The 12,891-nt window shown below is 43.6% G+C and overlaps 1 protein-coding gene across 3 annotated transcripts in view; it reads right to left on the minus strand.

Moving 5' to 3' along the window:
* The window catches only part of CFAP58 (cilia and flagella associated protein 58), a 96,218-nt gene that overhangs the window by 30,432 nt on the left and 52,895 nt on the right, over positions 1–12,891 (minus strand). For 2 of the 3 annotated variants that reach the window (XM_045023249.1, XM_045023251.1), the window contains exon 16: positions 12,098–12,208. The exons of the other annotated variant lie outside the window; for it this stretch is intronic. In XM_045023249.1, coding sequence (XP_044879184.1) covers positions 12,098–12,208 — 111 coding nt within the window. The remainder of the gene's footprint in view (positions 1–12,097; positions 12,209–12,891) is intronic. 3 annotated transcript variants of the gene reach the window in all.

The raw sequence follows: 12,891 nt of genomic DNA on the forward strand, positions 1-12,891 counted from the left end.
TCAGGGGCGTACCGGCTTACTTTCACCTCTGATTCCAGTCCTCTCTTAAGCCTACAAAATACCTGTTTAACAAGTAGCAAAAACTCCTTGCCTATGCCAAGTATCTTACTGAATGAAGAGCTGTCCCCTGCAAGTCTGTGGAACCCACTGAAAGGCACAGGGCTGCCCAGAGGATTCAAGGGGCCTGGGGTCTTCGGCAGGAATTGCTGCTGAAGACCCAGCACTTTGGCGGCGGGTCCCGGGGCGGAAGGACCCCCCCTCCACCGAATTGCTGCCGAAGACTCGGAGTGGAAGAAGCTCCAGGGGCCCGGGCCCCACAAGAGTTTTCCAGGGCCCCTGGAGCGAGTGAAGGACCCTGCTCCAGGGGCCCCGAAAAACTCTCATGGGGGCTCCTGCGGGGCCCAGGGCAAATTGCCCCACTTGCCCCCTCCCACTCCCGGTGGCCCTGGAAAGGCAACACCACACCAAGGCATGCATATGGTAATTCTGAGATTATTGATTTATAAAAAAGAGCTTCCCCTTCAGTAGCTGTAACTTGAACTAAAATCTGATGTGCACTAACAGCTCTTAGCTTTTCCAGTGTGTTTACGAAGAATGCAGAGGAATACTACTAAAGAGAGGGGAAACAATATGGTCCTTATTGTCAAGCAACAGCAACTGCTGTGACCACAGAATATGGGCCCGGTTATGTTATGTTTTTAAACTATGACCTCCCATGTGTCCAATTTTAAAGCCATCAGGCCATAAGAGATTGTATTAACAGTGATACCTACCTCCCCCCTCAAAACGATCTAGTTGTTGTTGCATATCTTGCCATCTATGTTCCTCCAACACTGACACTATTCAGATTCTTCTGGGTATGAAACTGAGAGGATTTAAAAAAAAAACCAAACACTTTGCCTGTCACTGTGGTATGTCATTTTTTAAATGACACACACAATAATCATCCATCACTGAAGGTGTTGTCATGGATTTTACATGTCCTGCCATTCAGGACTGTTGAATACATTTGCCCTGTGGGAAAAATGCCTGCCGAGTGGTACCTGAGTAATGGGGATTCTCAGCAAGCTTTGGGTGGGTGCTATAATGTGGATTTGTGAATGCATTGCTATACTGCGACTGCACTTCTCCAGGATTTTAATTTCTCTAACAATGTCTGGATGGCTGACAGTCTATACTGCATTGCTAACACCACAGCAAACTTTGTGCATAGCAATGTATTTATTCAGCAGAACGAGTAATATACCTTTCCTTAACAAGATAACTATTTGATTAATATACTACACCCTGGGGTGCACAGCAGATTTATTTCCTTCCCAGATATATGCTTGAATCCAGGGATGAGGAGTAAATATTCTTTAGTCAGTTCATTTGCTACTTACTGGACCAAATCCTGAAGTCTCCATTCATACGTTACTCGTGCAAAACTCCAACTGAAGCCAATTGCAGTTTTGCCTGATTCAGAACTTCAGAAGTTGACCTATTACATGTAGTGTTTGCTGTTTAATAGTACTTTGGGTGAATGCTCGGGATTCACTGGTTCAGATTTGGTGTAAGGCACCAGCAAGAGGAATTTGGTGGCCTCTGTGACTTCTGCTTTTCTGCTAAATTGTGTGCATTTATCTCATCCTCTCAACCCACTCTCTGCCTTTTGTCCTTTTGCATCCTGCCTGTCATGTAGACTGTGAATTCTCTGGGATGCCTGCCTGTCCATGCCTATACAGCACTTACAACATTGAGGCTCTGATCCTTGATTAGAGTTCCTGGGTGCTACCAGAACACAAGTAAATGGCCTCCATCACCATAGTATCTGAATGCCTTCCACCTTTAACATATTCATCCTCACCATACCCCTGTGAGGCAAGGCCTTGCTATTAACCTTATTTTAAAGATGGGGGAAAGGGGGTACAGAGAGGTTGACTTGCCCAAAACATCTATGAGGGAGCCCAGGTTTCCCAAGTCCCAGGCTAGTACCCTGACCATTATGCAAACATATTTGGTCCTTGATTTGAGAGAACACTAGAACTAGGTTAGTGCTGCACATCAGGTGTGTAGATGTAAGCGGGATCTGAATGAATGCTTCCCTGAGATCTAGCTGGGAGGGGGAGAGACTTTGGGTGTGTTTATGTACATACAGTTTCCTCCTGCTCTGCTTAGATATTCAGCAGATAGAGCGGTGTCAAAATAATCAAATGTGACTGGTGTTGGGTTACAAATCACTTTAGTACTGAATGGAGGGGTACTGAAATATGGATACCAGTTTGTAATTATTGTAGGAAAGCAGGACTGTACTTAACCTGTCCCAAATAAGGAAGTCCCCCCCAGTTGAAAGAACCTTGTTAAGCCAGGGGCTCGAATGCCAGAGCCCTGTGAAAGTAAGAGGGGTGGAAAAAGTGTCCCAGCCGGGAGGCTGTGAACCCTCCCCAATGGTTCTTCCTGGACTGGTTAAACCTATTCCTCCCCACTGTTCAAAGAAAGAGCTAAATAGGCTTCATTAGGAGCCTCTTTTGTTATTTTAAATGCTCAATCACTGAGATCTGCAATAACTTGAGATCATAGAATATCAGGGTTGGAAGGGACCTCAGGAGGTCATCTAGTCCAAGCCCCTGCTCAAAGCAGGACCAATTCCCCATCTAAATCATCCCAGCCAGGGCTTTGTCAAGCCTGACCCTAAAAACGTCTAAGGAAGGAGATTCCACCACCTCCTTAGGTAACCCATTCCAGTGCTTCACCACCCTCCTAGTGAAAAACTTGAGACCATTACTCCTTGTTCTGTCATCTGCTACCACTGAGAACACTGTAGATCCTTCCATTTTGGTACCCACTTTCAGGTAGTTGAAAGCAGCTATCAAACCCCACTCATTCTTCTCTTCTGCAGCCTAAATAACCCCAGTTCCCTCAGCCTCCCCTCATAAATCATGTGCTCCAGCCCCCTAATCACTTTTGTTGCCCTCCACTGGACTCTTTCCAATTTTTCCACATCCTTCTTGTAGTGTGAGGCCCAAAACTGGACACAGTACTCCAGATGAGGCCTCACCAATGTCGAATAGAGGGGAATGATCACGTCCCTCAATCTGCTGTCAATGCTCCTACTTATACAGCCCAAAATGCTGTTAGCCTTCTTGGCAATAAGGGCACACTGTTGACTCATATCCAGCTTCCTGTCCACTGTAACCCCTAGGACCTTTTCTGCAGAACTGCTGCCTAGCACACTCGGTCCCTAGTCTGTAGCAGTGCATGGGATTCTTCCGTCCTAAGTGCAGGACTCTGCACTTGTCTTTGTTAACCCTCATGAGATTTCTTTTGGCCCAATCCTCTAATTTGTCTAGGTCCCTCTGTATCCTATCCCTACCCTCCAGCATATCTACCACTCCTCCCAGTTTTTTTGTCATCCTCAAACTTGCTGAGAGTGCAGTCCACGCCATCCTCCAGATCATTAATGAGATGGGGCAGTGTCTCTGCCCCGCCTGCAAAGAACTGAAAATCACTAAGAGACTGATGTGCAGAGGTCACAGCAGAGAGGCAGGTGGCAGCAGAAAGTGATTGATAGTCGGCTGGTGAGGTGGCGAGTGCAGCAAGTGGCCAGCAGGGCAGTGGGCAGAGAGGTGCAGAGGGCGAGTGCCCAAGCAGCGGAGCGAGTCAGGTGCCTCCTTACCTCCACCCAGGGTGGGAGGCAAACTCTGCAGATGCACCTCTGAACTCTGGGTCTGCACTGACTAAGGACAGCAACTGTGAGTGGGGTGCAGAGAAGGGATGGGCACGTTAAAGGGACTTTGGGGTTGCTGAACACTGCCCAGCTGACTTGGGGGTGGGTCTTTTGCTCACGGTTTACGTTTATGAACCCTGTTTGCAGTGTTTTCCCAAATTAACGCCAAGTTACTTCCCTCCCTTTATTAAAAGTTTATTTTCTACACTCAGACTCTGTGCTTGTGAGTGGGGAAGTATTGCCTCTCAAAAGCACCTAGGGGTGGTGTGTAATTTTCTCAGGTTACTAGGTGGGGGCTTGAGCCGGTTCTGTGTTGTATCGATGGAAAGGAACCCTCAGATATTGAACCCAGCCCTGGTTGCTGCTGGCTCTGCCTGGCAGAAGGGTTACATAAGGAACATCTCTACAGTGTATTCCAATATATCTATTGCTATCAATCTCTCACCTGCATACTAAAGTTCACGTATTGGGAGTACGTGCATTAAAACACAGGATGCCAAGGATGGCTTAGGTGTAATTAAATTAATCCTGCATGATGCAGAAGGATGGAATCTGAAGATCCGCTAGTGTTCCCTTTCAACTCAAATGAATCCTTAAATTCCTCTAAAAACATTAAAAATGGATTAAGTATGTATGTAGGTTTCCTATCTATAAACCCAAATGAATTTCTGCTCCAACAGCAATGCCCTCCTCCTTATAAATGGCATCTTTATACCTGAAATGTTCTTGTCGAAACACCATCAGAGCAGCTAAAAATGGCAAGGACTTCCCTGAATTGTTATTGGGATCCATTTTCTTCTAATTTCTCAAATAAATTCGCATCTTGCTGCTGTCCAAAATCATTTATCACAGGAAATCTGTTTTTTTCTGGAGGAGGGCGGGGAGTGTAATGTAATTGCACAAAGACTCAATAAGAACTAAACCGTTCCACTGAAAAAATTCTTCATCAAAAATGTTTTGTTTGGGTGCTAAGTAATCTGCTTTGCTTTCCATCTCCCAGTGCCAGACATATTATCACTATTTGTTTTTATTGAAAAACAATTTTCTTAGTGTTAAACACAGCTGATTATCTTCACCTGATGCAGTTAAACTCATCCCTGCCATTCCTGCCTTGTTTTTAAAAGTACAACTTAAATAGACATCCCCTAAACAAAACCAAAACGGGTTGTTTTCTAGTGAAGACTTTATTCTCATCTGTTTGATTGCGAAAGACAAGGCGGTGGGGAGGGGATGGTAGCTGGGAGGGCAGAAAATAATATAAATGTCAACATGTTTTTAAAAGCAGTTTATCATGCAGCATGTTTCCAGAGCACATAACTGTTCTAATTCTAGATGGATTTAGATTAGAAAGACTAAAATAAACTAATGTACCTTGAGATATGTTCTGAATACATAAGAGTCAAATTTGCATTGTGAAATTCACCCCTGTGCAGAGAGCAAGCACATAGCCTAAGCATCATTTACGTCCCAGTTTAAGCCTCTATATTTATAGAGAATTTAAGAGGTGATTGCATAGACTATACGATCCTTCTGCACAGGTGAACTTTGCTCTCCGGGCCTAAGAAATATGCCAATTTATGACATCACAGCTGCCTTGTTTATAAAATGAGTTAAGCCTACAGCAAACTTGGGCACTAATCCTGCAATCTGCTCCATGTGGGATGGACGCACAGAGCCCCACTGACTTCATGATCAGCACTTATAGTTGTGTACGGAAAGGGAATAAAAGATTAATCAAAAAGGGGATGTGTCAGTGATAAAATAAAAGGCATTAAAGAAATGGTAATTGTTCAGAAATATAATCATACCATGCAAGGGATCTGAAAAAAGAATCAAATCCTTTAACATAACACAAGATACCAGAATGCAAAACATTTCCACCTACAGGCACCAGTAAAGTGCCTGAACAAAGGCCAAGTTCAGTGGCAAGCACAAAGAAAGGAAAATAAAAAGGATGTCACAAGAAGGAAAGAACCTGAAATAACGCTCCTGCAGGATGAGTCAGTATCTGAAGTACCTACATATTTCAATGAATATACTGCATTGGAGACCTCTATTCAAGTCAGCTCCAAGGAACTCGGCGAAATAAATTTGACCACAATAGCTCAATAGGCAGCTATGCATCAAAACTTACGTATCAGTAATTAGACATTTGCGGTTGGTCTTTGGCTAGAAGTGTTCCAGAGCTGGAGTTCATGGGAAGTTATTCTTCATATTAAGAAAGAATGGTGCTCTCTTTTGAGTCCAAATCTAGATCACCGGAACCTTGGCTAAGGCAATTCTGAATGTGTCTTTCAACACACTGGCTGCTATGTGTATAGCAGGGGTGGGGGCGATTTCTTTGCTGCTTCTAGCTCCCAATTACAAAGGCAAAGACAAACAATGTGTCTGACACTCCACTGTATTACTCCAGCTGTACAGCAGTGTAACACCACTGACATCTGCACAACTGGCTTAGAGCTGGAATCATGCAGTTGAAAATCAGGCCCCACGTGCTCATTCTTTTTCCTGGCTCCTCATGTTGCATAAAGACAACCTCAATGCTCTGCTTTTTTCAAAGGGGGGGAGGGAGTATTTTTCTGCTTGTTTTTCATATTAGAAACATTTGGTCAATCCTAAGGCCTTGTCTAGACTTGTTTTGACAGCATAGCTATGTCAGACAGGGGTATGATTTTTTTGCCAACATAGCTACGCTGTCAGAAGCCATAGTGTAGATGCAGTCATACTGGCAAAAAAAGTCCTTTTGCCTGCATAGCTTGTTTAGCTCAGGTGTCGAAGAAAAACTCAGTTCTCGCTTCTTGCTTCCAAAGACTGTTGGTATGCAAATTTTAACAACAATTCTTAATTAAAAGATTTGGCCAATGTAGTTTCTTTCTCTTACTGAAGAAAATGTATTAGACTTTAGTATATCACATTTTTCTGATGTAACCAAACACTTTGTATTCTAAGTTGAACAAAACAAGTATCTGCATTTCAAGCCAACACTTCCGCTTGAGTTCAAATCAGACCATCCCATGAAAATATTAAACACAACAATTCTGGCCACGAGACAAACACCACAAGACAGAACATAGAACACACAACATAATTTTTACTGTGCCAGTAAATCAAGGTACGTTGAATGTTGTGCAGCTGGCATTAGTTTTCTTTGATTATCTGAAAGACAAAAACAGAGGTCCACCCCTTCTGGGCAGTTAAATACTTAAAATATACAAATACTCTTGTTGATTCTAGGCAAAACAGAGGAATTACCCCATATTTTCTCGTATGTGTTTCTTAGACAGCCCTGGTTCAGCGGCCTCTACCTTATCAGTTAGTTAATTTGCATTAACACAGATGCTTTCTGGCTTGCTTTTTTTTACTTTTAACTCCTGCTTTTAAACACTGAAAGAAAACATCACCACTTATAGTGCCTGTAGAGCCTAATAAAATTTTCATTACATAGCACTGTATACATTCTTCAACTGATTTAACAAAATTGTTCATAGCCAAACGATTGCAATCTAATAATTTCTTTGCCTGAATTTATTTACAAACATTTCAAAGACACCAAAAAACTGTTCTCTTTAGCATTTTTACAAAGTTCAACTGCTGTTCCCTCCAGCAACTACAGAGTCAATTTTTTCACTTTCCCTTAAAAATCACTTGCTTTTCCCTTCCAACAGCCACTTTACCAATTCAAATCACCATTCCAAATATCCTTCTGAGTATTTGAAATACTCATGCTTATATTCACTTACTCCTTCTTTCCACTACACCCTCAAAAGTTTCCAACCTGTTTTCCAATCTCTCTGTCTGTTGCCTGCCCGCCTGGGCCCGATCCTGCTTTTCTCGCTGAATCGTCCCTATCCTAGGCACAACTTGTTCCACTACCAGTTTAGCTAGGAGGGTGGGCTTCACAACTAGCCCCCACCCTTCTGGTCTTTTCCCTAAAACATTTTTACTTACAAGACTACCCGAGTCCTCCCTAGTAAGGCTTGCCACCTGGGCAAAAATACATGGCCATTGGGTAAAGGCCATTTACTTAACACATAATCCAAACCCCTTTGGGGGTCTACCCAGAGACCCACCCATTTGTCTGCTGACACTTAAACAGAAAAGAAAATTACACAGAGAGCAGAGAAAATTACAGTCTAAGCCAGATTTTTCCACTTCTATTACATTGTCCGTCACAGGGGGCGGGACAGTAGGATCTCAATACTACCTCAGAGCTTCATCGCACACATGGCTTCCACCCTGAGGAATTACGAACGAGAAGTTCAGTTCCGCCCACACACCTAACGCCCAAATGAACAGAGCAGAAAAACAACAGTAACCGGTTAAACAAAACAGAACAAAACCAGATAGTGTTTCCTTATTCTATTAGGGCTCACCTTTAATCATGTTATTCTTAACATATAACACCAACAGCACCAAACAAAACAAACATAAAATAACAAGGGTAAAAGAGATAGATGGTGTAAATTCTGCAGGGCTCCCCCATACATAATTGCTCACCAAACTGTGACAAATTCCTGTTACTAATTTATCCCTCATGTCAGGTGATCAGACTGACACTGCATATAATCAAATTTTAAAGCTTCATTAAAAATAATAAAACAACAATGGAGAGTGTTGGGAATGCTCCCACCTCACACAGGAAAAATATGAATGCCCCAAGCCTTAAGCCACTTTAATACTCACACATGTCCCACTGGAAAGTTAAGCTTTGCAAATATAATTCCAATTCTGTAACTTGTACTGCCTTTGGTTTGCCCCTGTCTCTATTTTCCACAAGCAGCTGGGGCTGAAAGCAGTTTTTCTTTGCACTTAGCATAGTCCGCACTGATTCTTGACCTTGAACACAAAACAAGTTTTCCTTTATCTCTGGGCTAAGCTGAATTTCAAATTAACCCGTTCCTAGACAAATTGCTCACACTGTGTCAGAGGCTTTTCTTTCGTGATTAAAAGCTCCTCTGAGATATATGATCTTATCTAGATTGAAGGTACCTTCTAATGGGCATTGTTTAGATGGATTTTCACGCGTGTGAAGATTCCAATTCTCTAAATACCTGCAGGTTTTAGGACCATAATGTACGCACATGTAATATGCTGGGGTACCCTTAGGGGGTGAGGAGGAATGTTTAGACTGTCCCTTACCCATTTTCCACTTACACACAGAGAGAGGGTGCCCTGTCCGCGCTAGCGGCTCAGAAACTAAGGATCTTTCCCTACAGGGCACTCACACAGGAGAGACTCACAAGGAAGACTACGACTCTCCTACACCTCCCTTCAGCAAAGAGCGTCGGCTAGTCTCTGGGAGACGGCGCCGCTTACTCTGATTGCATCCAGTGAGATGATCAGACTGTCAGTAGCCCACACGGAAGGGAAAGGGGAGGGAAGATGGGTTCACACATCCCTAGACCCAGGCAGCTTCCTCGCCGGACTATGCCAGGCTGAGTCAGCCCACCGTGGGTCGGATCTCCTAAAGATCCACTAGTTACCGGGCTTGCGTTAGAGCAGTCCTGATCATTAGCTTCCGCTTCACAGGGTACTCTGGGCGTCTTCCGATAACGATCACTCACACTGGTGTACACACACACACACCAAGGCCTCTTTTCTTCCTTTTTTTTGTTAACCCTTGTTATGCCTACCTGTGCTTCAATTAATTGATAGTGTAGACATACCCCCAGAGTCAACATGCCATCCCCTTAATTGGGGGCTGCAAGAGCTGCTCAGTGGGCAGGGGCGGCTCTAGCAATTTCGCCATCCCAAGCAGGGCGGCACGCCGCGGGGGGCGCTCTGCCGGTCGCCGGTCCCGCGGCTCCGGCGGACCTCCTGCAGATGTGCCTGCGGAGGGTCCACTGGTCCCGCAGCTCCGGTGGACCTCCCACAGGCACGCCTGCGGGAGGCCCACCGGAGCCGCCTGCCGCCCTCCCAGCGACCGGCAGAGCGCCCCCCACGGCTTGCCGCCCCAAGCACGCGCTTGGCGTGCTGGGGCCTGGAGCCGCCCCTGTCAGTGGGCTTCAACCTCCAGATGTGAGGTTACAGTCCAGTTCTCCAGATCAGAGGATGTCAAAGTCCCCCAGGAAACAGAAGTAGACTAGGACCTGACATATAAAAATCTACGTAAAAAATCCCTCCTTTTTATTTTTTGGATGGAAAAATCTCCTTAAGAGGGCGTCATAAAGGAGCAGTACAAGGTAAGGATAATTTTTCAGGTGGAAGGGGGTTGCAGTCCCACTGATGCACAGCTGGAGTCATACAATGAAGTATCAGGCACATTGTTTATCTTTTGGCTTTGCAATTGGGAACTAGTAGTGGCGAAGAAATTTGTTCCTCCTGTTGTACACATAGCAGCCAGCGTATTGAAAGACACATTCAGAATTGCCTTAGCCGAGCTCCCAGTGATCTAGAAAGCAAGCACCATTCTTTCCTAAAATGAAAAATAACAGCCCATGAACTCCAGCTCTGGAATACTTCCAGCCAAAGACCAACAGTAAATGTCTAATTACCGATATGGAAGTTTTGATGCATAGCGGCCTGCTGGGCTATTGCGGTCAAATTAATTTTGCCTGTTGCAATGGATCTCACCTGAACTGGGATCTCTAATGCAGTATATAAAATAACACATGTAGGTACTTCAGATATTGACTCATCCTTCAGGAGCATTTTTTCAGGTTCTTTCCTTCTTGTGACATGCTTGGTATATTGGTACTAGCACATTGGTAGCTGAACTGGGCCTGTAAGTTTCACTGAGTGCAAAACAGTGGTCCAAGCTACACTAAAAGCTCTCTGCAGACCAGGAGATAGAGAGATGGTGATCTGCAAATCATAAAAAGTCAGAGGTGGTGATATGCAGGTAGAAAAAGGTATAACATGATTCAGTTACTGGAAGGTGAAGTTAGACAAATTCAGACTGGAAATAGGTGTAAATTATTAACAATGAAGGTAATCAGCCACTGGAACAATATACCCAGGGTCATGGTGGACTGTCCATCACTGGCAATTTTAAAATCAAGATTAGATGTTTTTATAAAAGATCTGCTCTAGGAATTATTTTGCGGGGAACACTTTGGCCCATATTATGCAGAAGGTCAGATTAGATCACAGTGGTCCCTGCTGGCTTTGGAATCCAGGAAGACTACTTACTGTAGGTTAAAAGAAATTATTAGGGATTACATAATGAATAATTTCCTGAAGTGAATTACAGGTATTTTTACCTAAACAGATTATCTTCTGTCAAAAAATCCCCAGCTATAGCTATCTGAGTGACTGACAAGAATCTTCCAGGTCATGTTCAAAACAATGCAATATATATTAGCAGAACCACAGGAATGAAGGACCTAGCGGAAGCAGGCTCCATGACAGGCTGGTGGGAGAAGTGGTTTTTGAGAGGACTAGATTCCCATGAACCATGATAAGAAAAATGGCTGGGATTTTTAAAATAAGTGGATCAAGACCTTTTATAATAAACATCCCGGCCGACAATTTCACATCATACATAGAACTAAATGCTGAAGCTCCTAGACATTTTTACTCAGTCCTTACTCAGTCAAAACTTGCATTGACTTCATTGGGATTTCTGCCTGTGTAAAAACGTGAGTCTGGCCATGTCTCCACTGTGAGTTAGGAGTATGATTCTCCAGCATTAGGCCTCATCAAGCTAGCGTGGGTGTAAACAGCAGTGTTGTCATGGTCGCATGGTAGCAGCAGCAGCAGCAGAGGTAGGGAGCTGAGTATATAGCCACCAGTTTCAGGTGGGTTTTTACTCAACACAGCTCAGCCGTGTCTCCGCTGGTCCTACGAATGCTCTGCGGCTACCCAGCTATTTATACTCACACTAACTTGAGGAGAGCTAGCATTAGGATAGGTACATAAGCAGCAGAATTACACCCCTAGCTCGTAGTGTAGATGTAGCCTAGCATTAGTTTCCTGTTACAACTTAAACACACATTGTACCATACAGTCCCAAACCATTGTGTTCTGTGGACCAGCATTAGCAGTGATTTCAACACACCTCTGAGGAACAGTTTGTTAGATCCCTAGTCAGATACCACAGGGATGAGCATGGTGTCAGAACCCAAAATTAAACGGAACAGAACTACTGTCAAGTTAACAGAGAGAATACACAACATCTATTTCCAGTACTTATATGGCCCCCGTTACTATAGTATCTGAGCACCTCACAATCTTTAATGTATTTATCCTCACTACATCCCCATGATGGATGCTATAATTCCCTTGGAAAACTGAGGCACAGAAAAACTAAGTGACTTGCCCAAGGTCACACAGAAAGTCTGTAGTAGGGGAACAGGGAATTAAAACCCAGCTTTTCAAGTTCCAGGTTACCAACCAAGCCAGCCATCTTTTCCCAAGTAATGACTTCAACAGAACTATGCTGATTTGTACCAGCTGAGGATTTGGGCCAATATGATGCAGTCCAAGCCAGCAAGGTGTGGATGTCCAAGGTGCTCCCAATCTTGCAGATCCTAATTCCCCAGTCCTGGTCTTCAGTTGTTGCTGAACATTAAAAAAAAATGTAGCAGAATTGTACCGTCACTACGATATGCTAAGTTTAAATGAGACTAAATGGCAGAATTTTATTTTTGTTAGCAGGAGGCAATCAAGCATCCTTTCAACTCCTGGTTGAAAATGTCCCTATGCTGCATATGCCCCATTATGCTGATGACCAATCTTTAGAGAAGATAACTGACAACTGAGACATAATGTGAACCTTCCCACTGTAATAAACTCAGAGGCCTGTAGTAAAATAAACCAGACTTTTAGCCAGTCAGACATAAAATCAAATTAAAGAACGAGTTCACTTTGAAGAGACAGAACTAGATTTTAAACAAATATAGCAGCACATAATTCACTTTTAATGGGACTTTTTCCTAAAGCCACACTAATCATAATCCCAACAAGGTAATTTGGTTACTTTGTGCATTTACGACACGTCACTGTTCATTATGTAATTAAGTGCCATACATGTGAAGAACTCACCTCATAAACACAAAATGGGCAAATACTTTTTAAATCATTATTTATGATTCACTCTCTGGAGCATCTCTGCTGCAATAATAAGATCTTATAGCTAGAAAGCACCTTTTGCCCTGAAGGATCCAAAGCATTTTATATACTACAGTACATATGTTCACAAAGACTTTCACCCACCACTGAAATCTCTGGGGTGACATGCAGCA

The sequence above is a fragment of the Mauremys mutica genome, chromosome 7, assembly GCF_020497125.1.
Source record: "Mauremys mutica isolate MM-2020 ecotype Southern chromosome 7, ASM2049712v1, whole genome shotgun sequence".
Lineage (NCBI taxonomy): Eukaryota > Metazoa > Chordata > Testudines > Geoemydidae > Mauremys > Mauremys mutica.